The following is a 27,635-nucleotide window of genomic DNA, read 5'->3' as shown; positions in this document are numbered from 1 at the left end:
GCAATCATAGGAGACCTCAGCCTTCACCACTGGAGGGGGAGGGAGTGTGAATGTTGTAAAGCTGCTTCAGTTTCCTTCATCTTTTGAACTTGTTTTAAAAACAAAGTTTTCATTACTTTTAGGACAGAAATGAAGAAGGCAATGAACTGGTGCAGATGATGCAGAGGGGAATACTCTGGGGAGGATATTGCAGTAACAAAAATGTCTTGGATGAGGGAATGCAGCTCTTGTTTTGTGCTGGAAAAGTCCGTGGTTTTCATAAACCTGTTGTTACATTTGTTCTTACTCTGCCTTAAACTGTTAGTGCTGAGCAGGACAGATCTGCCAGGGCAGCTTCACAACCTTGAAACTACTGCTTTTTCTGGGAATGTGAAGTTGTGTGTAAGAGTTCTTTGAGGCCTGCCTACCCTTCCCTTAAGATCTTTGCTAGTACAAAGAGAAAGAAGAATTTTATGTAGTACAGGGATTAAAATATGTGTGCTTTGTTTGTTGCTGTTACCCCTGTTGAACTAGGTATGGGTTATTTCATTCTATCCAAGTACTTCCCTGACAATCTACTCTTACAAATCAGAATACATTTCACACTTCTTCAGCAGCTTCAGGTTTTCTCATAATCTCTCCAGGGCAGTGCATTTTTAGAAGAAGCCCAGATTTTGTCTCCAAGAAGCCTATGAAACTCTCCAAGAGGGTCCGAATCCTGACAGGAGTTTCTAGCCAACATCCCATTGCAGTCACTTGTAAGGGAGAGGGCATCTGGTGGCAGAGTGGCTGGCTCAGTCTTGGTGGTGGTGAGTTTTCGGGAAGCCTTTGTGGAAGTGTGTGTCCTTGCTGTGTGCACAGAAATTTGTTTGCCCCTCTGGGTATTATGACAGCCTCTGCCTTCTTCATGAGGTGACTTTGTCACAAGAGCTGTTTGGTGGAGCAGTTGGCAGCCTGGTAACATCTGAGATGGCACAGACACAGCAGAGGAAGCAAGGAACAGTGAGGAACAGTCGGCAGAGCTCTTTTCCATCTCGGAGTTATTCGAACCCGGGTCCCGTAGGGAGAGGGGAGCGTAGGGGACAGGCTGAACATGGCAGTAAGCTAAGTAAGGGTCATGTGCTAAAAGAATTCAGTTGGAATTTTTGTCCTGGAAGAGACATTTAGAAAGCCAGCCGACTTGTTGAGGACAGTAACAGGGGCTCCTGACATAAATAGCTTTTCCCTCTCGGCTGGCTGTTGGTGGCCCGTGACTTGTAGCTGCACCGAGGCCCTGCCACTCAACAGGTGTGTTCTGACTACACAAATAAGTGCAGTTGGTCATTGTGTTAGCCAGCCTTGCCACAGGGCCAAGGTTGATAGTGGGGCTTAGCCACTGTGACCTGTTTGTTCTCTCTATGACCCTTCCAGTCAGGCCTCAGGCAGGCTGGTGACAGCTTTTATGCAGACAGCAGTTTTTGTCCACACAAGAAATTCAGTCCCAGCAGGTCTCTGCAGACTTGCATTTCCAGATGAGCTCTTCAGTACTTAAGATGTAGCAAAACATGAAGGACTTTGGTGGGTTAGGGTGCCCCATGCAGCTGGGAAAATACACAGCATGACATGTTGGTGTTATCTTCTGTAACATGGCCTATGTTGTTGCAGGCACCACTGTTTTGGCACATGCTGAAATTGTAGACAGCCAGCAGAAATCTCCCTGGGATGCAGCGCAGCACAGAAGCTCTTGCTGTTGCAGAAATACCATTTCTGGTGGAAAAGGACTTTGGATGGGGAGGGGATCATTGAAGGCAATCATTCACCTCCAAGATATGTTGGAGGTGAAGCTTTAGGAGGTGATTCCTTCACTGTTTTCTTTTGGGGCTCAGGCCAGCAACTGCCTTGGTACCTGAGGTCACCTGGGTCGGTGGTGCTGTGTGGGGACAGTTCCAGTCTCTTACTTCAGCAGCTGGGAAGTGGGCTCCAGAAGGAATATTACATTTCTTTTGGTAACTCTGCCAAGAAAGAGAGGAAATTCATAATTTGAGCAAAATACTTTTAGCTTTTTTTTGTAGAGTGGGGAGAGGTAGGAAGGGGGAAATGAAAAATCCTTTATAATGGGTTGCTTGGGATGATTTTTGTCCTGGAGCTCCCTCTCAGGCTGTAAGAAATGTTCACCTTCTCTTTCTTAGTATAACCAAGTCTTTGAAAAGGGAGCCTCCATCAGGAGTGCATGCAATTGGAAACATGCATTGGCTCAGGTCATGTATTGCACTGTGATTTGGGATCCTGATAGAGTGCTTTTTGGTGGTAATTAGATAATAACAAAGACAGCATTGTATGTCCTGAGTAATGTAACTTTATCAAATATTGATAATTGTGATGCCCTAGCAGAGGTCTAAGATGATGCACTGTAAAGGGCTTTAAGAACATTTTGCTTGAATTTGTGTTTTCATAATCAGTCTTCACTCATTCCTTCATCCTGTGTTTCCTGTCATCCTTCTAGGATGCTGGACTGTACCTCAGCTGCTTTCTGATGAAGGTCTGTGTAGGTACTATTAAAAGTAGCAGTCCTTCCTCAGTAAGTCAGCCTTCAGCAGTCTTGAAGTTCACTGTTGGGTGCCTTCTCTGGGAACACAAAAGCCAAGATCTTGATTTCACAGAGTAGTTAAGCATGTGCTGAATTTTAAACCTGTGCCTTAGTATTTTTCTGGATTGTATACTAAGAAAGATCAAGGTATTCATTGGCCAGTAGATAGTGTTCTCTCCATAGCATTTTATGCAGCATTTGACTTCATATGGAGGTTTAGTCTCCTGAATCTTTGGATGTTCAACACAGCTGCTGAAGTAAGAGGTACCTAGTTAAGTCAACCACTTGGTGCAAGTGTGTGATGTCTGTTGATTGCCTTAGTCATCATGGAAAAATTGTTAAAAGTTTGCAAGTGTAGAAAGTGTGTTGATCGTGATTGAAACAAAGTAGGCTCTTGTAGGGGAGAAAAGGAATTTTTTATCAAATTGTTAAGCTTATATGGTGATGATGTTTTTAACTTAGTAAGATATGGGAATTGTTCTCAGGCATTGCAGTGATACTCATCACATTTTTTGATGCATTCTGGGAATTGCTCTGGAGGGATGCTATTGAGAAAGCAAATCAAGTGATCAAATTGTATCTCAGCAGTTGATTCCATAGCTGGGCTTGATTTAACTTCTGGTGTGAGGGATCAAATGTCTCTGACCAACACTGCACTTCAGCATTTGCTGCCCCATAATTGCCAAAAGGGAGGGATGTATCAGTCCAATTTCTACATCATTTTTTTCCATATCATCTGTCCCTTTTCTTGCATCTATTTTGAATAAATAAAATGTCTGGGATGTAAAAGCAGGATACTTTTAAGACATGTTTAAATTAGCTGGATCCAGAGTTGCTATATGGAGGAGGAAGGCTGGATGAATATATATCTATTAAGAATAAAACAAAAAAACCCGAAACACCACCATGACCACCCCCTCCCAAATCCCATCAGACCTCCCCCATATAGTCTCCCCACCCAACCCTCATCCCCTCCAGACAGAAACTGTTGATATGTGGGAAAGAACGAGGTGTCTATTTCAAAAGTAACTGCAATAGTGAACTGGGGCTCTGGGCTGAGCCAACACGTGACTCTTCAGAACTTTCATATTCAGCAGTAGGAGGGTCAAGGCCTGCTAGAAAAGGGACCAGCAGGTCCCTTTGGAGGAGGGAGCAGCCAAGATGGAAGCTGCTTTTTTGACCTTGGAGTCACCTTCTTCAGAGCCTTGGAAATTACATCTAGTCTTAGTAGGGTTTATGCATTGAGCTCAGAATGTCTGGTTGGGCCAGCACGTGTTGGGAGGGGGATGTGGCATGAGTGTGTTTTCCATCACTGTGCATGCTGGTGACTTGAAATCTGTATGTGGGGAGAGCTTAACTGAGGGCTGAGTGTAGGGAGGAGAAGTGTTTTGGAGTAAGGAATGGAATTGCATGTAGGCGGAGAGCCTGGACTCTGTCTGGGAGAGTAATAAGCCATGATGAGAGTGGGTCTGACCTGACTTTTTGGTACTGTGCATTCCTCATCTCAGACACTATCTGGCCTCATGAGCTCTTGCAAGTGCTCCCTTTAAAAGAGGAATTCCTCTTCTTGCAGCCTAGTCTAACTCTATTTTGGTTTTGTTTGTTTGTTTTTAAATGGCAATGAAAAATAAAGAGCCTGTAGCTTTCTAAATTCAATTTTAATTGGTGTGGCTCTACTGATCATAAACGTAAAGTTGCAAAGCTTTCTAGAGGATGAAAAGCTTTTCTGTGTGTGGTTTCTGTTTTTGTTTAAAATGGGTCACATGCCCAGGAATGCAGTCAAATTATAATGGTGACTAAGTGCCGGAAAGCATAGAAAAGAGGAGGGAAGGGTGAGCAGAAAAAAAGGAGCCTGAGGCTATGGAAGGAAGGCTGGGAAAATAAGAATCTGGCCAGACCCCAGGGCCAGGTTAGAGATTCCTACACCCATTAACGCAGGAGGTGTTTATTTACAGGGAGCTAATCTTTGTTTTAAAAATGACAGAGTAACCAAAAATGCTACTTTTGGGAAGTGGATTGGAGGGGCTGTAGAGATGGGAGGAAGAAACTGATTCTGATGAGGCACCAGTTCCCATCTCTCAAGGATCTTCCCTTCTCCCTATGAATCTCGCTGTGTTGGCTGTTGAGAAACAGATGAATGTGGGATAAACTCTTGTAGTCTAGTAAGTGTAACCCCTAGTTACAAAGGATAATTTCTAGAGTTTCTTCTTGTTTGTAGTGTTCTGATCTTTTCTATTTAAGCAGCTCCAGTAAGGGTTTTGAATAATTAAATTTATGATAGGAGAAAGATGGGAGCTAAAGTTGCCATTTCCCATGTCTTTAATCAACTCTGGATCATGAAAACAAAACAGGTGTTGAACAGCTGCTTGAGCTGGGTATATTAATGTAGACTCTAAGGAGACCTTGGTCCCAGGTCTCTGTGGTACCTACTTTTTGTCACATCTTGAAGAGTATTGATCTTGGTTTGTCTCAGCTCATTCCAATAACTTTGATTTGTAGCCCAGCAATAGTTTCTCTTTTAGTAGCTTTGTCTGACTGTAAAGAGAGAATTTTCCAGCGATATGCTGGAATTCTCTATCCTTTGGTGAGCTGCTGCAAAGGATAGATTTCTTAGGGTGTGTGTACATTGGATTGTTGATACACATGAATGTATTTTGTCTTTTGCTTGGACTCATCTTTATTTCTGATTATTGTATGTGGTTATGGGATTGTCAGACAGGTGAGACTCTGGAACAGTTTCTTTACTAGTCCTTCTGGATAGACACTCTTTGGCTTCTTGTTTCAGTGTTCTCCTGACTGGTGTTTCCTCCATCTGGTGTTGTCCTTGTCTTAAATGGCTCTTGTCAATCTCTATTAAAAGGGTGATATCCCAAATCTCTGGTTCTTCTGGAGATTTCTTCGTGTCATCTCGTTTGGATTATATTTTGTCTGAACCTGTGCTGCATTCAGTATACTTGGTCAGGTCTTGATCATATTTCAGGTTTGTGATCATCAGAGGTGGCTTTCTTTGCTGGTAATACCTCACTGTTGTCAGTGTTCCTTTCTTGTCGGCTCTCACAAATGTCCTCACTGTAGTGTGGCACTGCACCATCAGTGTGTGTCAGTTCACCATTGTGGAACCAGGGTGACAGCTTACCTGTGGCCATCTTGAATGCATTTGTTATCCAGAAGGCATCAGTCCTGGTTGCTAATCTTGTCTCTCCTCCTCTATCTGCAGAGCTCCTGGCATTCCAGTGAAGGAAAGGGTGAAGGTATCTCAGAACTGGAGGCACGGACGCTGCCGGAGGGAGACAGTCCTGAAATGGAAATGCAAGCAAGTGGCTCCTTCCTCTACTCTTTGTTATGTGACAGCTGCTGTGGGGCTTTGGGTTTGTGCCTGTGCCCTGAAATGAGATGTTTCCTGCTCTTTGTGCTCCATGGGGTCTTACCAATGTTTGTTGCTGGCTTATTTTGGGTGTTCCTGGCTAGCTGGGTGTGGGGTAACCTGAGTTGCTGCCTTGCCCTGGGGATTCATGCTTGAGTGTCCAGAGTTTCTTTCTTAGTAATTTGAATTTGTCTTTGTTCTGATCTGTACAGTTTTAGTCACATTTAGCAACCTTTACTACAAACTGCTGCATTCATGTCTACTGTATACCATGAGCAGTCTTTTGTCCTGCTCTCACAATGAGACCACCTTGATCCCAGATGTGGACTTAGGTGTTCCCTCAAAATGCTTTGTCTGTCTCCCTGATTTATCCTGGATCCTGATTTGGATGTACAAATCTAAAATGCTAATTGCAATTCATCTGCTTTTTGCTCCTTCATTCTCATGCTTCTCTCCTTCACTTAAAAAAAAAAGTGTATTTGACATTAATGATAGGAGCTTGTTGTTAAATTCTTGTTTGCAAAGGTGTACTTGGCTTTCAAAGCAAAGCATGAGATAGGTCACTTGTCTGAGCTGCACATCGAAGTTTTCAGCCTTCACATCATCACACTGAAGGAAAAATGAGAAAGACTGTGGTTTGTTAGCTGCTGAAGAACAGGGACCTTCTACTGAGCTTTCATGCCTTTTTGTGCTGTGTAGATTGAAGTGGTGGATAATGTGCCACTTCTTGCCTAGAGTCCTGGGAACAGCTGTAATGAGCAGAGTGGGTTTTGGTGCAGGTTGTGTACCTGCCTTTGAAGTGCTTGCAACCATCTGTGAAGACAGGCTCTGTGGATGTTAGAGATCATTACTAAACCAGCTTCCCAAGTGAAAAGGCAAGGACTGATTTAATGAGGCCACCATCCAAATGACATCTCCTAATTTTCATTTATTCTGCTTCAGATTTTTTACTTCTCCTTATGAAAAAGCCATAGAAAAAGGTAAAAAGCTAAACTTCTGCAAAAGGAGAGCTGCAGAAACTGGCTGTAGTCTAGGTAAGCTGGATATTCACTTGCTTTTAGAGGACTGCGTAGGAGTGGAGGAAGGAAGGGGAAATCAAAGCCTGCCTGAACCCAGAGCTCCTGCTCTAAAGATGCCTTTTACTTTTTCCATGTATATGATCAAGTCCCAGATGAATATTATAAACTCAACTGCTTTGTCCATGTGATTAAAGGCCTGTTACTGGAGATGAATACAGGCAAGCTGGAACCTTCTGTCTAATGAGCAATCTTGTCCTCTTGCTTGTATCTAGTTGTTCATTGTGATGCTACAAGGTACGGCTGTGTGTAATGACTGATGACACAGAAAATCGTGACCTCTGAGGATAAATGATCTAAAAAAAAGAGGGAGACAGGTTTTTATGAGAAGCCCCACTGCTCTCAAAGCCATTTGTTCCTGATTAGTTTGAGAACTGAAAGGCTGCTCTGTAGAAGGGCTCTGGATTTGCTCGGTGTTTCTGTGGGCATTGGTGCGCTTGGCAATGACTGCAGAGCAGAGACAATTTCCAACGTCCATGCCCCATAGGACATGAGTACCGTGTCTTTGTATCTGGCCTCACTATATCCAGAAATTTTATTTGCTGATTCTCTGTTGGCTACACAAAAGCAAAATCTAGAGAAAAGCTCTCACTGCCTAAGTGTGTATTGTAGCCTGTTTTCTTCTATATTTTGGTTTTGTTTCAAGAATAAATAAACTTCTTGAGATGTCAGACTTGATTCAGATATTGCATGAGTGTCTTGTCTTCTTCCTCATCTCCCAGAAAGTAAAGCATATTTTCCATATGTAACATCAATCTTCAGAATACTTTGGAATAGTTTTTTTGGCTCCACTGCTCATGACCTGGAACCATACAATTCCATACAAACCTGCCACTGTCCCACATAAAGCAGTGGGCACAAAGGGTGTATGGGCTTTTCTAAAAGATGGGCAAGAGAAACCAAGAGCTTGCTCTACAGCTTATGGCTCAGCAGGGGAAGAAGTGTGAATGTAGAACAATACATCCTCTGTATGATGAGCATAAGTTTCTTGGGTAACCTCAGAGTGCAGGAGGGGATGACTTTCTGTCTGTAGGAAGATCTGTGGTATTCTGGTGACATGCACCCCTGCTTAGAGGTGTGAGGAACAGTGGCAGCTTTGTGTTCTCTGCTGGGCACCAGCAAATAGTGTTCAGGATCAAGAGTGGCTGTTTGCACCAACAGCCTCACATCTTAGAAATGCTCAGCATGGCTCACCAGCACCAGTGTAGTTTCTTAAAAAGTACAGAGCTCATGTGTAGGTTCGGGGGCCCTTAAGTATTTCCTGTCTATGTTCACTAGACTTTTGGCCATCTTCTCTTTCAGAGATTCCATGCTTCCTTTTCCTCAGCTCTGGGTTAGAAAAATGCCAGCAATGTAATCTGCTTTTTATGTTGCTGGAGAAGCTTCACTTGTAGCTATGCTGCTATATTAAGCCCTGCTTTTGCATGTGACCTGCTGCTCCAACCTGACTTTTCTTGAGCAGGCATTTGTTTTTGTTGATATGTTTGCGTATGGAATTTTTTTTTCTTTTTCTATGTGAGGTTGTTTTGTTTTCTTCTCCCTGCTCCTGCGTGCTCCCAACCTGCTGTCTGTTTGCAGTTTGATGCCCTGGATGGAGCTGGATGGCGAATATCTCTACCTGTCTCAAGCGGAGAACATCCAGGCCTACCAGCTCTGTGCAGAGGGGACGGGTTTGCAGCGTCACCCTCAGGCCATCTTCTCTGGCCACCAGGAGGATGTGTGTCGCTTTGTTCTTGCCAACTCCCACATTGTCAGTGGAGGGGGGTAAGTTGGGTGAATGAAGGAGCCGAGGGTTTTGCTGCTGAAGTTGGAAAGATTCTGTGTAACTCCAGCCCAGAGCAGAGGAGCCAGTTTTGCTACACAGCATCCTTATGCTTGGTTGTGGTCATCTGCTGCTGCTTCCTTGCTTATAATTTTGGTTCTGGCTTGAAAAAGCTTCTCCTGCAGCAGTGAAGGAGCTGACTCTCAAACTGTTGACCTTAAAAAGTGTCCTTTGCTCTGTAAACTTGTGTGGATGTCCACAGGATTGTTGAATTGGGAATGACTGATCAGGCAAACCTGACTGCTGTGCAAATTTCATTTCTTTCCCTGTTAGAGTCAGGGTAGCTGGACTGTTCTAATAATCAGTACTGCTGGTTAGCTGGGACTGCAGTAGTGCAGGAAGTTTTCTAGAGAGAAGTATGTGTTTGTTAGACCCACTGATATAATTGTGGAAAGGGGAGAAACTGCCAGGCCTTCCAGCACACACACACTTCTCCAGTTCATTTTGCATTTGACTGGACTTTTACAGTTACAGCAAGTGACAGGACTTTCATTAATGGCTAAAACTATAAAAATATGCACAACAGTTAAGCACAGAATTGGGAGAGACAAGCATGGCTGTCTATCCTGGGTGCTGTGAACTTTCCACTGTGAACTATAGACCAAAATTCAGGTGAAAATGAAGGCCTACATTTAAAATTCCAGTAACTGTGTTGGTTGAAAAAGGTCTAAATGTCTGGGTAGTTAATTCAAAGCACAGCACACTGCATGGCTGCTCTGAAATGAATGAAAAGCTGAGGCTTGGACATGGGTGAGAATGTCCTCCTCATTTATTCCCTTACTCCAGCCACTCAGCATACAGACAGGATTCTGGCAAGCTCCAAGCAGTAGGAGGAGGAATGGCTGCTTTGCTATGGTTTCTGCAGCTTAACACAAAGTGAAGGGTGGAAAGATAGCCAGGAAAATTTTCATGTGCATCAGATCAGGCTTTAACTGGCCAGATGTGGAATTGCAAGAGAACAGGTGATACGTGAAGAGTGGAGGGTTAATAATGCTGCATGAATTTCAGTCCATCAGAGACCAGTCCCGGTCTTTTTGTAGCACTCCAAAGCATTAGTGGAAGGTGCGTGTCCAAGAGGTACAAATTCCCTGCCTGTGGGTTTGTTTTTCAGGGATGGAAGTATTGTCCTTCACAAGCTCCATGGCTCCTACAGCGTCAAGTTCTCTGCACATGAGCAGGAGGTGAACTGTGTGGACTTCCAAGGCGGCCTCATTGTCAGCGGCTCCCGGGACCGAACGGCGAAGGTGAGCAGGGAGAGTTTCAGCAGGTGCTGCTGTAGAGGTGACTTAGAGGTCTTGTGCCATGAATATTTAAGTGTCAGCAGAACTGTTGTGAGCCCTGTACTCCTTGTAGGAGGAATGCTGACTGTCTTGGCTCATGTCTCTGAAAAGATGCTTGCTCTGCCAGGCTTGTTAGAAAGAGATTTGGCAGTAATTTACAGCATCAGCTGCTGCCTTAAACTTGGAAGTGCAGAAGGCAGCAGCTGATGTTTTTCTTCTTTCCCTGTACATCCATCTACACTGTAGTGGAGATGCTTGCCAGTTAGTGTGAAATTTGCTGTATGGAATTCAAACCCATCCTTGTTTTGTGATTTGACATTTCAATGTAGTTTAACATACTCTCTGTTATATATTCAATGTCTGTAAAGGATAGGATGGTCTTTTTCCAAATCTGTGGTTATTTACTAATTTTTTGGTTTAGTTATCTGTGTGGGAGTTTTTTTGTTGTTTTTTGTTTTTTTTCTCCAATGGTTCTTGGAGAAAAAAAATGGAATGAAGAATGGAATAGAATGGAAAAAAACAGGAATGAAGTTAGACTATGAGAATTGTTTGCTCCCATGTTTCTCTTCCAGCTGGCATCACTAGGTCCTGTCACGTAATTTTTGGCTATTTCTTTTTGGGGCAGGACCTTGTTGATTTTAGTCCATCTGGATCTGGTTGGCAATGCTTTGTTCCTGTGTGGACCTGGAGAGTTGTTCATCTGAGCTGTAATCAGCTCTGTTTGATCACTTTAGGAAGCTCTACACACGTTTCACCCTTGTCCTGCTGGCATGATGCAGTACCTGTAGTACCTTCACAACCACTTGTTTCATTGTTGGAAGGGTTGCTGTGTGTTGAATATGTTGGTTTTTGCTCTGGGTAGGCTGATAGATACTCTTGGTCCCTGGTTTATATCATAGAGCATTCATGAAATAAGAGGAAAACCAGCTAATTGCTGTTTTATAAGAGGGGAAGCTGAAGCAAGGAAAGGCTTAAATGTCCCTTTCAAGGTTTTGTAGGAAGTGTGTGAAGCAGCATGATCCCATTTATTTTTGTTGGTCCCTCTGTGCAGATGTACTCCTGAGTAAAATCACTTCCAAGTAAAGCAAGCAATGTTCCAATGCAAGAGGCAATTTTGGGATTGCTGTTTGCCTCCTGGGAGCAAGACCTTGATGCTCCTTTGTCTCACACTTCAGCAGTGCTGCTCCTCTCTGGTCTGTGGATCTTCTTTTCTGGGAGAGTGCCTTCTTGCTGCTTCTCTGACAGCTGGAGGACAGACATCCTCGACCTTGAGAACAAATTCCTGAAGCCCAGAGGGGAATTTCAAGCTGTTTTTCTTAGAGCTAGTGTGAGATCTTGCCCACACAGTGCTCCCTACAGCATATACTCTGGGGATGTTCTCCTCTTATTTTTTATCATCCTTTTGTAGGCTGTCTTGTTTTCATGAATGAGACTCTTGGAGGGTGGAAGGGAATCCCTACCAACCTTTTAAAGGGGCTCTAAGTGTCTAAGCTATTGAGGGCTCTGCTGAGTGTTGATTAGGACTAAGCCCTGAAGAGCTGTTAATGTACATTCCTGTGTGATAGGCAGCAGATAGTGTCCTCTGAGCAATATTTTTAACCTGTAGGAGATAGGGGTGCCTTAAAGGAGTTAAGCTTTTCTGCTGCTTTTGCTGACACTAGGTGCTAAATTCCCCGCTGACAAGAATAGCCTGCAATCCTGGGCATTATCAACAAACAAACAAATAGGGCACTCCGTGCTTTGAAGTCCTGAAGCAAAACACTGGGGGTTGGTTACAGACAACTGGGGGGCTTGAGTCCTGTGGGCCAAGAATGATGGCAAGGTGGAGAAAATGAGGGCCACTAGCAGAGGCCCCAGCAAGAATTTTGGGGCCTCTATTAGGACCCAGAAACAAAGGGGTGAACTGGTGGAAGGAGATGTGTGTGTTTGCATTGTTGGGGGAGGGAAGGAATTCTCTCATACTGTCAGTGAGCAAGGGCAGCCAGTTTGAAAGCAGCCTGGGGTGCACTTGAAAAACTTGGTCTAAAGGGGGGGGTCTTATAAAAAAAAATATTTTTCAGGCTGGTGAATGATTAACTTTATAGTTAATATTAATGGAAAAATTTCAGGGATGCTACTAAGTCTTCCCACACTGTTCAAGAGAACAGATTTGAACAACTCCTAGTTGTTGTTTATTTATCTACAGAAGATGAGGAGTTTGTGTTGAGTGCTGCCCTTGGAGAGCAAGTGGTGATGGGGGTGCTCTCTGTTGCCAATGTGTAGAAGGTCATACTTATAAGCTGACTTCAAGTGCTTGATTCTGCCAGCAATTGAAGGCTCTGCTTCCCAAAATAAATAATTGTAATTCAGGGAGAGGGTCTGTGGGAAGGTAAGCATGACAGTTTGAGCAGCTCTTCCAGCACAACATTACCAGCATGCATCCTACCTTCTGCAGTTTTGGGTGATGTGGCATAACATGCATCTCTCTTTTAGGTTTGGTCCCTGTCCGCGGGCAGAGTTGGTCAGTGTCTACATACAGTGCACACAGAGGATCGAGTGTGGTCCATTGCTATCAGCCCATTATTAAGGTAACACATCTCTTTATTCCCAATTTTCATCAGAGAGAAGTAAAGGAGTTGCATAGGCTGTGTGTCCACAAATCTTTGTGAGGCACCAGTGTGACGGTTCAGGAACTTGATTTGTGTGGAGGCTGATCAGGTGCTTGTGCCTGCAGCAGGAGCTCAGGGGAGAGCATGTGGTCCTTATTTCCTATACCAGCAGAATGATCCCCTTATAAAGAGGCCATGAAGGTGGCCCTGGGTTCCTCTTAGTGCCACAGGTGGGATCTGTTCATTATTTCTTGAGGAAGGAACGCTGACTTGCTAATTAGAAACAGTGAGCTGGATCCTCTTGAGATTTTCTGTGCTGAAAAGATGCCAACTTGTATTCTCATTCTCTGGCAGAAGAGATACTGAGCAAAAAGGTCCCTGCTTGAGAGAACTCAGGTTTTTTTGAACATGTTGAACTGGTAAAGATGAAGTAGAATTCAGGGATGTGTTTTTCCAGCCTGTTGCCTGTAGCTCTGTGCTTCTAGTGCACAGAATGCTACAAGTACAGCTTCAGTGTGGGAGGCAAGGGCAATACATACACCAGTGTCTTCCAAGGTGTTCTTTGAAGTGCTCCTGTTATTGAGGAAGTGAAAATCTGAGAAACTGTCACTGTTAAAATCTTGCACAACCAGCAGTGATCTGTCTCTTTGGTTCCCTGTTAAACTGGCCTGCATGCAGGAGAGGTTCTTCCTCAGCATACCTCAGGGAAGAGGGGAAGAAGAGTTGCTATTGCTGCTCATGTGATGTCCACAACTGCTGAATTTTAGGCTTGTGCAAAACCAAAATACTGTCCACAACTGCTGTCCTTGTTAGATTTCCAAGCTTGTTTTGCAGGCAGCAGAAACTCAGTGGTACAGAACTAATGGCTTTATCAGAGAAATGGCACTCCAGGCTTGCTGTGATTTTGCTGTTGCCTTGTTCCTTTGCTCTGAGTGTTTGAGACAATTAGTGTTTTTGAAGAGGTGCCACATGCACTAATGCTGCTGCAAGATGTGAGAGAGAAGCCCTTTGCTGTCTTCTGTGCTGCAAGGCTCCCTTTTCTGGCTGACAGGCTCAGGCACTGTGGCTGGTTAGAGGCCAGTGGCATTCTGCTTCCTACTCCTAAGTGATGACCTACTGCCGTGGCCCCTTGTCAGGATGGTGTTCCTCTCCGTGGTGTGCGTGCTTGTGCACACTCTCTGTCACAATATTTACCCTCAGTCTCCCCACCCCCCTTTCCTCCCTGCAGGGTGATAAATTGGAGGTGGTGGAACAGCTAACCCATGAACAAGTGGGTTTAAATTGTGCACTCTCATTTTTTATGAGACCGTGGACTGTACCAGCCTCTCCCACTAGCCCAGCCTACTGCACCGTCCCCTTACCCCTCCATATTTTAGGGAGGGGGGTGTGGAGAATTAGAGCCAATTAGCCACGTCATTAATTCTTCAATTTGACGGCTGATATAGCAGGGCCTGAAACACGCTGCTGACCTCGTATAATGGGAACCCTGCTCCTTAACATATTGACGATGGGAGAAGTTAATTAAAATTCCACAGAGAGAAGGTGTCAGCTAACCTATAAACCTGTCGCTTCTCAGAACAAATCGCAGCCATCCTAGAAGAGAGAGAGGATCAGAGCAGGAGGGCATGTGGTGGGGGTTGGCCAGGGCAAGGGGCAGGGGAGATGAATTTTTCACTAATAGGTTTTATTACTTGCTGTCTAATGAGCGTGAGTATCAAAAAGATAATATCTGGTTTCTAGGAAAGTCTGCTTTGGGGAGCTCTGTGGTTTCTGTTTTATTTGTAAGAGCCCATATTTCACCCATATGCACTCCTTATGCACTTATGTCTAAAGCTTTTCCTCCCTTGCAGTCCCCATCCTTCTAGGCAGAGCTTGGATACATTTGTTCCCCAGTGAGGCTGAACATGGCCTATAACCTCCACTTCCTCCTAAACATTTAACATGACCTTCTGATTCTCCCTTCTCAATTGTGCTGATGTAAACTGAGATCTCCTCCATAAGGACAGGTAGTTCTACTGCTGTATAACTGCTGGAGAATCAGGCTCCAACCACCTAAGTATTTTGGCCCATTGCTGCTGAGAAATGGCAGCTGTCTCTACTATGGACACACAGAGCTCAAAGCAGTTCTGTGCAGTGGGGTGGGAGCAAGGAAGGCTCCTCCGACTCTAGCCATTCAGAATTGCTTTGCAGCAGCTGTAGTTTCCTGACCTGGAAGTTTGCCAGGACTTAGCCTCTCTAGAGTAGTCCGGGTGGTATTCTTACAAAGTATGTGAAGCTTCTTACAAAGTATCCCATATGCTTCTGACCCACCACTGGGTTTTGCTGTGCCTGCTGTAGTCCTGCACTGCTGGGCTACTACTCTAGAGAACAGTGCCTGTACATTCAGGCTAAATGTTAGAGACTTGTTCTCTTAGAGCACAGCTCCTCTGGTTTCAGGCATTTTCTCTTAGGTATTCTGCTTTGATTTGTCCAGTTTCCTTGTGTCACTACAGAGATCATCCTGTAGATGTGCAGAGCTGGAGGAGGAGGCTTCCTTGTTCTTAGTGTCGTGGTGCTATTCTGGATGTTTCTAGATCTGCAAACAGAATGATTCCTGTAAGAGAGATTCAGTAGGGGGAAAGATATTAAAAGGGTACCAAGAATATTGGATCATCTCTTCATACTGTGCTGGGGAAAACTGTGCTTAGTCCTTTACATAACTTTTTCAGCCATGGAAGTGTCCTGACATCTGTGTGTGTTATTGGAGCTTCATTGCTTTGGGAATCCCTAACAGTGCTCTGCAGGGTAATGGGGATGGGAGGGCATTGTGTTCATTCTGGGTTTTCAGCAAGTCTGCAAAGTTATGCTGGTTGGTGTGCTTTGAATAGCAGGTCACACATTGCATGTCTCATAAGTGACTAGAGGAGACTGAGAGAATTCTTAAAGTAGGATACTTAAAATAAGGGTACCTCAGTTTCTTTCAGCCACTGGTTTAATTGATCTCTGAAGCTGTCCTTCTCCATGGCTTAGTAAAATGCTGTACTTACTCTGCTGTGTACCCTAAACTACATCTCTTAGCTGCTCATCATCCTCTTCCCCCCACGAGTTCATTTGCCTTTTGAACTCTGCATCACGCAGATGTTAAACTTTCATTTACTGGTGCTTGCTGCAGTGACTTATGTGTGCTCAGGGACTAAGTGCAGTGGACCAATTCAAATGTGTAAAGTGAGGCAAACTCAGGAGTTTCTGGTAGAGCAGTGGAACCTTCATGCTTTGTGGTTCCCTGAGGTGGCAGTAGCCAGGAAAGAGATGGGAGCAGTATACAATATAAAGTGGAGGGGAAAGAAAAAAGTGAACTTTCATGTTGGATCCAGATTTTTTTAATGTTGAATTTAAAAAAGTACTCAGATCTAAGCTGACTTCTCCTGCCAGGCCTGGCCACTGGCCTTTGCTATTTTAATTTTTAAATATTTAAATATTTATCATGAGGTGCTGTACTCAAAGTGTGTCAGATTTTAAAGGAAGCAAACAGAAGACAGAGGCACACAAATGGTTTCCAATGTGCAACTGTAGATGAGCAGCAGGATGCCAGGTTTCAGCTGTAGATAGAGAGCTAGGAAACCCTTGGTACACTTTGGGGCAATCATAAAGTGCCCTACTGTGACAGAAACATGCTTTGGGTGTGTAAGCCCAAGAGACAGTCTCTTCTTTTCTGACTCTGTCATTAGTCTGCTGCAAGAGATGACCTCTCCTTGTGGATATTGCCTTGATGAAGTGCAGGTTAACTGCAGAGAGAAGGAAAGTTTGTACTGAAGACTAGCTGTCTGCATTGGATGCTTAATTTAAAGGAAAATATGTACTTACATGAACAGCCAAATTAAAAAAGCCAGGCTGGCTCTCCTGTTTATGCAGTGTTGTAGTTGAGACCCAGCTCCTGTATTTGAACATGCTGATTTTAACCTAATTGCCTCTCCCATGGATTATTATGAGGAAGTAATATCTGAGGAGATCTCTCATCTACGGACAACTTCAGGCAAATTGTAAAGCATGCCCCAAACTCATTGGGGAAAGGAAGGAAGAGAAGGGTTACTTTACTGAATGGGCCTCTCTTCCATTGGGAGCGATCAAAATGATTAATTTTCAGGGCTTCTTTTTAATGGTTATCTAGAAACTTCTTGTGAAAGTGTAACAATCTGATCTTGCAGGTCGCCTTAGAGCAAAACAACCCATTTGAATCAGAGCAACTTTGCAGTGGTTTTAACTGTGCAATTGAAGCCCTAATGGGTAGGTCGAAGTTAAAATGTTGGATAATATTCCCCTGCTCTCATTTCTTACTCCGATTTTATCAGCAGGTTTCCCCTACTGCATATCAAGATGAGCTGGTGGCTGTAGTGTGCTCTGCTTTGACCTTGCTTTGTGCAGTTAACCTCTCTGAGTCTGCTAGGACTTGGGAGAAGTAACTGAGTTTTTGTTGGGGTTTGTGCATTGCCAGCAAAACAGCCGGCAGCAATAGCTCTGCTGTCCTTGGGGATCTTCCTAGAGCCTGGTCGGTTTGAATAATTGAGAGGGGACTCTGACCTGCAGCTGTTTCTTAAGCAGGGCAGGAAGAACCTGCTCAGCTGTGAGATCCCAGAGTGGACGTGCAGAGTTAGTGGTGGCATTAACTGCCATCTTTTACTGACCTCAGAGGGCAATCTGGATGTGGGTTTCTAGGTATATGCAATAGTCATAACTGACTTGGTGCTCTTTCACCCTAAAGCTGAGGAGCAGGAAATGAGTATCAGTTTCTCCCCTCTGGAGCTAAAATGACACCTGTGTCTTATCCATTTGCCCTGACTGTTCCCTTGATGTTAGGAGGAAGAAGACTTTGTTTTACCTTCTTTATTGTGTGATAATAGCTCTATTTGGTCTTCTTCATGTGGGTGAACACATAAACACGTGTGTCTGTTTTCCCTCTCCTCTAGAAACAAACAAATATGCAAACATTTCTATCAATTGAGAAGCTGCAGCTTACCTTTCTTCACTTCAATTTCTTTCTTTTGCCCTCTAAAGCTCACATGATTGATGGCTTCCTCCCTTTTTGTCACTTTTGGCCAATAAGCTAATGTATATATTTTCTGTGACTGTGAATTGAGTCACTAGTGGTTGCAGGCAGGTGAGCAGGTTTTGGGAGGCAGTAGCTGACTGAGTTGGAACGCAGACATCTGTTTCTAATCGTGTTGAGCTGTGTTGCATATTGAATTTTTTTTTCCTCCCCCTGCAGTTTTTTATCATTTTTCCCCTTGCTTGAGGGGAAAGTCTGTCTCAGAAAGCTTGGAGGAAGCATCTTTCTTGTGCTGCATGGTTTGCACAGGAGAATCCATGACTGTTTAATCGATGTGACAGAAGAAACTAAGTTGAGGGGGCTGGCAACCTTATGGTTTGAGGTTTCCATTTTCAGTTTGTGATTGTTTTCTTTTTGCTTTTTAAGTTTGCAGGAGGAGAAGGTAACTTCACCAGACCTTGGCTGCTGTTTACCTTTGCTCGGTTGTGCAGTGTGCCTTTGTTTTTCCACCTTTGATCAGTGTCCTGCCAACAGATAATTTAGCAATTGCATCCTAGGGTGGAAGTGTGGAGTTAATGTTAAAATTAGGGTTTTTTCCTTTCCTTACTTCTGTGGCTGATGGAGCAGAGAAGAAGAGAGGGGAGGTGAAGTGGGCCATAAATTCTAGACCTGGTGATTCTGTTCCTTGTAGAGAAATGAAAGCCTCTGATGTCTCTTCAGCACTTTCATTAACATTTAAATTAAGGGTTTGTTTTTCAGGTGGCTTCAGTCGAAGCCCTTTCATAGTCTGACACATAGAGGCTGTTCTCTCTCTCCTTTTCTCTCTCTCTTTCTCCAGCTTGCATATCAGTGTACAATAGTAATCACTGTTTTATTTTTTTTTTCTGATCTGTCAGGAGGGCAGCGACCTGACAAGCTGTACCAGAGGTTCAAAGAGAAACAGAAATGGAGTGCAAAGGTAGATGAGCAGGAGGATGCCAGGTTTCACTCCTACAATTAGAGTGGTGTCTGTTCCCTCCCCGCCTTTCAAATGACTGCTTTTGGGGGCGGGAAAGGACACAGAGGGATGGACCTTTCTTGTACGGTGAGAGCCCCAGGTGCAGGTGCCTCTAAGCAGGCTCAGCTTCCACTGTTACTCCTCCCAGATGAGGCTGAACCTGTCACTCAGAGGATGCAAGCTCATGCCCTGAGGTGGGAAGTGAAGCTGTAGTGTCCTAAGATAGCAGCCTGGCCCTTCTAAAGGAGTGTTGATTCACTCTGAGGACAGCAGGAGACTGGCCCTCAGACTGCCATTGGCATTTGAAAGGAGGGTGATAGTGGAGGATATTGCCCTGAAGTAAAGGCAATATCTGTCTTTTGTGCTGCAGGCCTTAAGTAATGTCTGCTCTGAGCACTGCAGCTTACAGTGTCTGAGATGTCAGTTTGGATCTTGGCTTGCAATGACCTAAACCAGACCATGCCTTGCCATGGCTAAGCAGTTTTTGGTATAAAAGAGCAATTGGTTCAACATCCAGAAAAAAAAAGCTGTTTTCAACCTGCTTCAACAGTTGTGTAAAAGCCAAGGAAGAAAGGTATAGTTTTAGGAATGTCAATTACTTGCAGTGGAGAAGCAATGTAGTAGGATTTGTGTAAAGACATGAGTCTTTGTCCCAGAGCTCTTTTGAAATTTTCCACTTCTCTTACCGAGCTGGTCGCCACTGGTAGCCTGTTACCTTCTGCAGGCTGTCTGACAGGATTGGGGGGCTCCAGTAGCACTGCACTGGTATCTTTTAGCTAAAAGACAGAGGAAAATGAGCCTACATGTGAGCAGTGTTTAGCATAAGGAAACTTGCAGCTTGGTTGCTGTGACTGTTCCACTTTCTGTGGCTTCACTATACTACCACCCCAAATTTGTTTTCCTTTCACTAAGACCTTCATCCAGGTGGGCTTTAAAGAATGCCAACAGGATGAGAGCAGCAAGCTGGCATGGGATCAGGAAGGGTATTCCCTGAATGACAGTAGTTATGGTGCATAAAGATGAGGGTCAAAAATTTCTGATTCTTGGAGACTGATCATAAGAGTGCCAGTGGTGGCTATGACTCATACCATGTGGCTCTTCTGAGGGACCTAATTCAAAGTCATGCACTTGCAGAAGCATCCTATGTATGCTGAATAATGTTCCTGTTACGGAGTTTGGATTTTTTCCTTTCCTTTTTGTGTGAACTGTCAGACTGTAGTCTGTCATTTCTTGTGTCACTTTTTAGGTTGAAGTATTATGTCTGACTGTTCTGAGTGTATGGTGATGACTCAGTGAGTGATGCAGAGCAACCTTTCAGAGGCAGTTGATCTTGTCCATTTTCCAAGTGCTCTGGAGTTGTCTGGTGGGATGTGCTTCTCTGATCCTATCTGACCCATGCTCTTATTGTTTTGTCTCCATCTCTTTGTACTGGCAGTGCACATGGCTCCTACCTCTTTTCTGTGAGATATTTCTGTGTAGTCCTAAAAACTGCCACCATCAGCATCATCTTGGTATCTCCATCCTGTATCATGTAAGGGGGGAGTCAGAATGTCTGCTCTGCACTGCTGGCATCTATCCACTCTTGCAGGTGCTTCAGCTTTTGGAGACTCAGAGGTTCACATCTACTGAGTTTTTCTTCAGGACTCTTTGTTGGATGGTGCTGGCCATGTTTGGTGAAACCCAGAGCCCATGCAAACCAAAGATATCAGTAATAGGAAAGAGGATGCTTAGTATTTGTCTCACAATGTCCTCAATTGTGGCTTCTGAGCCACCTCCAGTGTTGCTCACTCTGTAACTTTTCAGTGAGAAATGCTTTTAATTTCAGCTCTCCTGAGGCTGCATGCCAGCACAAATCTCTGCTTGGCTGCCCTAGTGGTACTTGGGGGAAGTGTGCTGCTGCACTAGCTGGGGTAACTCCTACTAATTTGCTGTGGAAGCTCCACTGTATTTATGGGTGGAGAGGACAGGGAGATGCTTGCTCTCCCACCTTCCCCCATGTTGTCTCAAAAGTCCTTGGTGCATCTTTGATTAGGTGTAGGTCAGAAGAATTTCCACATCGTGACCTTAATAACTGGGGTTGATTGGCAGGCAGTCTGTGGAGAGGGAGCAGCCTGTCCCTTTCATCTCCCTTGGTGCTGTGCTGGGACAATGGGCCAGCATATTTTCCTTGTTGTTCCTCATTTGAAAAGGGTCTGGTATCTCTACTAGGTACCTGTGACATGGGGGTCTTGATTGGGGTCTCATAAAGGGCCCTGTCACTGTGTCCAAAGGCCAGGAATACAAAGGCGGTCAGTGGGTGGGGGTCTCAGCTGACCACTGAAGAAGGGAGGGGAGGGTCCTGGAAGCAGTGGAGGGAGAAGCAACCCCTGATGGGAGACTTTAAAGGGGGGAGGGGGGGAGGAGGCGGCCCATTTTTGTCCCGAACTCATCAAGCACATCTGCAGAATTGTCCCAGCCTCTGCCTCCCAGTTTCAAAAGAAAATGATCGTTTGATAAACCGTCCTGATTCACCACTTTCTCACAAGGGAGGGAGACCCACCTTTGACCTCTATGATTTCACATTGGGCCCAGCTCCCCCCCATCCAATTGCTGGAGAAACTTTGAAATGCATCCCTTGTGCTCCCTTTCCTTTTCCCTCTTTCCCTTTACTCTCTCTTCCCCTTGCTATTTTTTTTCTCTTTAGTCCCCCTCCTCCTCTTCCCACCACCCCCACCTTCCCCACTCTCCCGCTTTGTAAAAAAGCAGGCGTACTGCTTTGGAGTTTAGGCAAGTAATTAGTAAAATCTTTTCTGCAGCACAATAAAACCACAGCCCCTGGCCTGCATATTCCCACAATTTACATACTCGCGGGCATTCGAGAAAACAAGTGGTATTCCCAGTGCATCGTTGCCTATGAAAATCATTTGGAAGGCAGGGAGGGGAGGGTGCTGAGACCCACTCGCTCCTGCGAGCTATAGGAATGTGCATGAATATATTAAAATGTTTTCACACAATGCTTGTATTTTCCAACGGGAGGAGGCATCTTCTGGATGAAAGGCGGCTGGCCCAGACACAGGCCTCTTCCAAACGCTCTTTCCCACTCAGGGTTTGTTTGCATGGACCAGATAGAGAGGGGGCCTGGAAGGGGAGGAAGGGGCAAGGCTGCTGTCCATGAAGAGTAAATCTTTGTGTGCCTCTTACCCGCTCCCCTTTTGTGGTACCAGAAAGTCAAATTATGAAGGAATTGTGTCTGCAGAGGGAGGCAGGAAGGGAGATCATCAGGACCTTCTGCAAAAGCTTTTGGAGGCTTTTGCAGAGAGGAAATAGCTTGTAATGGACCATACAGTGCTGTGACCAATGGGATTCAGAGGCTGCAGCAGGAAATGACTGAGAGGGAGCTGACTATCTTGAGCAGTATTAGCAAAGTGCCTATTAATAACAGAAAACGCTCTTGCAGTACTTTTCCATCTTTATCTTACTGTCAAGAACAGGCTACTCAATGCTCAGTCTGGGCAGCATGTCCAGCTGTTCTTCTACTTTTTCCAAGAGAGTGGTTGCTCCAGGCAGTGCCACCAGTGCAACCCAGCAGTTTCCACCCGTTTTCAATCAGGGCCCACTTAGTTGCTTTTCCTCCAAAGAGGTTCTTTGGTCACTTTCTACTTACAGGATGTTGACAACAGGTGCGTGGTGAAAGTTGTGTCTAGAAAGTGTAGATCTATGATTTTCTTTCTAACAAACAAGAACTAATGGAGAAAATTGAAATGAAGGGAGGCAGAGGCTGAACACAAGTAATTAATAGCTTGGCTTAGGAGTGGGGTTTGTATGTAGGGAAGACTGTGGGTTCAGATCAACAAATACTGTTTTATTTGAGAATACTGGAGCAGGCTTCAAAGAGGCTTTGCTTGGAGGTAGGATGGTGTCTGCATTTTTCATTGTTTTTGTTCAGTAATAGTCTTTTGGTGACTTAGAAAGCCCTTTGAAATTTCTGTGGGAAGTGGTGTGGCACCAGAAAGGATATCTGGATCCTTTTTCCTATGTGGTGCCATCTCCTCTGGGTGGATAACCTGTCCAGATGGGTTCTGCCCTGAGGATTTACATGTCTGTCCAGCCACAGCCATGGCAGCACAAATTTATGGATGCCATGAAGAGTTATTCCAAGGCCTATGCTACCAGTCTGAAGTATCTGCGCTTCTGAAGGAATTTTCAGAACACAGAGTCCCAGAACAAGGCATAAGCCATTCAGAGAGGAGTGGGAGTGCTTTTTTGAGAATTCCTCCTCAGTTGACCCAACTCTTCATGTCCTTTCTGACCAGATTCTAACTGTGACAAATGTGACAAAAGGTATTCCCCAAGACCTACAAGGAGCTAAACAATTAAGCATCTAAAAACCTTTTCCAAAAGAGTATTCTGCATGGCAGCTGTTCCTAAATGGATCTGCAGAAGTAGCAAAGCTCTGTAATGCTGTTGCTCCTGGCTGGCCTCCACTGGTCATGCTGGTGTTGGTCATGGTGCAAAGGTCTCTAACCTTTTGTTGGAAACAACCAACAACCTAACTTGCAAGAGGGCTTACTTCTTATTTTTAATTATTGTCTTCCCAATTCCCTGCTCCTCCCCTTCATCTTTCTGCATTTTTTAAAGAGGCAGTGGAGGGAAAAAAGCTTTGGTTTTTGTTTGGGAAGGGGGTTAGCAAGGGCGACATGGCCCCTGCAACCTCTCATAGGGGTGTCTTGTCAGGGCGCGGCATGGAGGGCACAAACAGATCATAACCTTTAAATGAAAATGTGATGGAGGGGAGAGATGAAAGCAGTGAAACAAATTAGATACATCTAGAGGGGGTGCTCAACTGGAGAAAATTAGCATTTCTTCCTAATTGGAGTGCAGGGCATTCCATTACAGGGTTTCATTACAAGGAGGGAAGCACTGGGCCTCTTTGGAGGATTCCCCCCTGCCCTTGGTTTTTCTAGAAGTAAAAAAAAAAATATTTGGGAGAGAACTGCAAAAGTACTGAATTTATCAGAGTAAAGATTTCAGACTGCTGCAGGAGGAAGAATGATAGTAAAGCATCAGTTCTTTATTTATTAAGACAAGAAAGTAATGATTGTGTACACATGAAGGCAGTTGCTAGTCCTAGTTTTCCTGAAGGAAACTAAAAAGTATACAGGAGGCTGCAGGTGATGATAACTTTCTGATTCCAATTTTGATTGCTGAATCAGATTTCTAGACTATCCAAAATGGACTAGTTTGTTTGAAGCAAAGAGATATGTTTTTGATTATGATCAATGGAGTCAATTCAAGCCTGTTTTATACTGCATATCAAGCCCATGCTGCACAAAACACTTGTTTAATGTGTGTTTGCCTGATTCTACTATAACTAGAGCTATTGTATCCAACAGAAATGCGCACATATCCCTGGGAAGACAATGGCCAACTTCCAGCACAGAATGTCTGGTGGCTGCTTTGGGGCTTGTGCGCAGCTTTGTGATCCAAATGGCTTGTGCCAGCTTGAGGAACAGGCAGACATGGATGTGCTTTATATGCACATCTGTATGTGTGAATGGGGGCAAGGAGTAACTCAAAGAGAATTCAAGGGACAAGGTTTTGCTGGTTAGAAGTAGAGGGGGACAGTTTCTTTTTTCCAAGCATGGACTGGATTATTTATCAGTCAGTGCTCTCAGGAAAGGCTAGGGGGAAGAGGAGAAGGGGGAAAAAGAAGAAGAGAAAAGCATACTTTCTTCAGGTGTGTGGTATGCAATGTATGTTGCTCTTCCAATCTACAGTTACAAACTTTTCTGTTCCAGCTCAGGAGAGAGAATACATGAGTGTATCAATATGGATTTTAGGAAACTGCTGAAGGAAGGGTTCTGTCTACAGAGAAGGTGTTTCCTGGCAGAGAGGGAGATGTTTGCAGCAGCACTGCCTTCATCCTGGGCAGGCTCTGTCATCCATGTGCTTGGGATGAGGTTGCAGATGATATGAATTTACAGAAGTCATAAATGTAAATCTCTGACTTATCACTTACTGCTGAATTTTGGCATTTTGACACTGAACATAGTGTTGCCTCCAGGAATATCTTCAGGCTTAGAGAAAATAGTGATAAAAATGAAAGCATGGCTCAGAGATGGGCTTCTCCTATATTAGGTCTGGCACATATCAGGAGGATGATGTCTCCCATTGCAACATTCTCCTTGCCACTTCAGTCCTCACAGAAGATGCTTGGCAGACTGTTTAAAATAAGGCAAGAGGGGAACAGGACCAGAGAGGCTGAAATTTGGAGAGGAGCAAATGAGTAACACAAGATAGTCATCCTTGAAGGGAAACCAGTTCCTCTGAAGAAGGGGAATTTCTCCTCTATGTGTGTATCTGGCTTGAATGCTAATACACTTTCAAATGGAGCATGCCAGAGTGCCTCTTGCCTGTAGCTAATCTTCAGTTTCCTTGGCTTGCTGGCATCCTGAATCTCTGCTGTGAGTTGAATCGGACGCTGGAAACGTGGATGAAATTGTGTGGCTCTGGCTCTCTTCTTGGCTCCATTGCCTCTGGTTTCTTTTCAGAGCAGTGTGAGACTGTTACAGACTGGAAGGCAGAGTGGAAAGTCTGTTCTTTCTGTGCCGTGTTGCCTGTATTGTGTTCTGTGGTTCATTATCTAGGATTTGTCAGATGTTCTCTACCTTCCCTCCCAACTGCATGGAGCACAACCACTGCAACCACTTTCTTGCCCTGAAGAGGTGTTGTGGGCTCATGATGCTCCATTCACCATCCCCACATGTGGGATGTACTCTTACTGCTTTGTAGGCATCCTCACACTTAGCAGGTGCAGGGCTAATTTGTGACCAGGTATTAAAGCCAGCTTTTAATGGCATTGCCCTGTCTAATTAGTAAATTCTTGTTCTTTCCCCTCTGAGATTGAAGTACATATTCCTTTAAGTCTAACCGTCCATCAAAGAGGACTTGAATGAGGCCCTGCCATGGTTGGTAGACACAGGCAGCTAATGACAAGAGAGAGCCCATTTCCTTTGTGAAGAGAGACCTGTACCAAGGTGATTTATAGTGCCAAAGATTTATTACTGTGGGGGCTGAAGAGTCTTGCAAGCTGGAACCCAACAGCTTAGGTTTTTTTCAGGGGAAAAAGAAATCTGTGTGCCTCTTCCCCACCCCTGAAAGAAGTGAACCCATCAGTAGCAGCAATTGCAGACTGAGCTGGGTCAAGCAGCAATTGCTACTATTACTGTGCTTGGTCTCTTCCTTCTGGTGCAGCTGTGTTGAGCTTTACACCTGTGCTTTGTTCAGTGACCTGCTTTGGCTGTTCAGGCTGATTTAATGAGGGATGGGGATGGAGCAGGACTGTCTGATTGAAGAGTTTCTCTCTTGCGTCTGATTTTCTGTCTTGGCCTAGAGCATGTTTTCATTTTCTGTACACTTCCCCTGGATTTTCTCCTCTTTGACAGTGGAGAAGCAAGGGAGCCTGCTCCAGATATTAGAAAAGCAGTAATGTTTCTCTAACATCTGTTTTCTGATGGTCTCAGAGCAGAGGGTTGTGGAGGTGAATGATGCCAGCAGTTTTGAAAGTGATTTTGTAAATTAATGGATAACAGGTACATAATGAAGATCTAGATGGGGATACACTCTTTAAAATCCTTAATACAGAAACTGTGGATGCAAAGTGAATGACCACAGAAGGTTGCCAAGCTTACATGTTCTTCCTGAGCAGCATCGGCCAGTACCACTAGAGATGAAAAAAGTGAACTCGATGGGCCATGGCTTGACAAAAGTGAGTGTTTCTCTTCTGCTTCTGGCCATGGTGGGTCAGTCCAGCATACTTCTACCCCAGCATTTGGTGTTCAGCAGTGGTCAGTAGTAAATGTCTATGGAGAAAGTAAGAAACAAGAGCAAAAGTTCTTTTCCTGCCTATTGCTTCCCAGCTTCCAACGAGGAGAGGTTAGGGTTTCCCTGTCTAGAGTTTTCATCTGGACCAATGTTTCTTTCATATTTGCAGAAGATAACTCTGTGAGCAGCTCATCTCTTCTTTCTGAACCTGTCAATGTTCTGGGCTTCACAGGCTCCTTTCAAATTCAGTGTTGTGTCCTGAAGAAGAAACATGTTATTCCATTTTTAAACCTTTTGCTTGATTGTCTTATGTGGTTATACAGTGAATAATTTCTCTCTCTGGATACCCTTCGCTCTGTTTAAAATTTTAATATTTTTCCCAAGCTACCCCAACTCTAATATCAATGGCCTTGTGTGAAGCAGTAGCAAGCCACAACTTGCTGGCCAGTTGTTGTTTGGAGTGGAGTTCAGGCATCCCTGAGCTGTGGTAAGCTCATCACTTCCTCCCAGGGCAGCCTGTGATTGGAGCCCACAGAGATGCAGCCCAACATGAATTGATGGCCATGTAATTGGTTCTTATGTATTCACATGATAAAAGATGAGTGTCAGTTTAGACTGGGATGCTTGTAACTGGCTGCAGAATCAAATACTGGTGTTTGAGTAATGTGTTCATTTCAGTGTGATTGAGCTTGGTTTTGGCATTCCTTTGTGTGGGTGTTTGACTTAACGAGTAGAAACTGTTCTTTTAATAGCTGTGTTTTTGGATGTGACTTCCTGAATTCTCAGAGCACATGGAAATAGGGCAAGCAATGGAAAAGAAAGGAGGAAACTGTGGTTTCACACTCCTGCCCACAAAGCTGCCTATGCATTTAAAGCTTCCAGACTTCTGTTCCTTGAAGTGTTAGAGGACTGACTGCCAGCAGGTTGTCCTGCTTCATCTGGACAGGAGCTTACTGAGGGGCAGGAGGCAGTGTGGTACTTAATATCCCTTTATCAGATATTTTTGTCATCAAAGGACAATGTATGTTAGGGAATCCTCTGTTCCATTGCAGACTTGGCATGTGTGCCTAAAGAGTCTTTTTCTCAGTCCTTTCTAAGGCAATCCTTTCCCTCTTATACCATTTTATGCGTAGTTTT

The 27,635-nt window shown here is 44.4% G+C and overlaps 1 protein-coding gene across 2 annotated transcripts in view; it reads left to right on the top strand.

The window, feature by feature from the left end:
• FBXW4 (F-box and WD repeat domain containing 4) overlaps positions 1–27,635 on the top strand; it is a 59,123-nt gene that overhangs the window by 5,639 nt on the left and 25,849 nt on the right. For both annotated transcript variants that reach the window (XM_064717047.1, XM_064717046.1), the window contains exons 2-5: positions 5,763–5,858; positions 8,564–8,749; positions 9,919–10,051; positions 12,560–12,654. In XM_064717047.1, the coding sequence (XP_064573117.1) occupies positions 5,763–5,858; positions 8,564–8,749; positions 9,919–10,051; positions 12,560–12,654 (510 nt within the window). The remainder of the gene's footprint in view (positions 1–5,762; positions 5,859–8,563; positions 8,750–9,918; positions 10,052–12,559; positions 12,655–27,635) is intronic.

Source organism: Zonotrichia leucophrys, chromosome 6, assembly GCF_028769735.1.
Source record: "Zonotrichia leucophrys gambelii isolate GWCS_2022_RI chromosome 6, RI_Zleu_2.0, whole genome shotgun sequence".
Taxonomy (NCBI): domain Eukaryota; kingdom Metazoa; phylum Chordata; class Aves; order Passeriformes; family Passerellidae; genus Zonotrichia; species Zonotrichia leucophrys.
The sequence above is the reverse complement of the archived record's forward strand: the minus strand, read 5'-3'. Positions and strand labels throughout refer to the sequence as shown.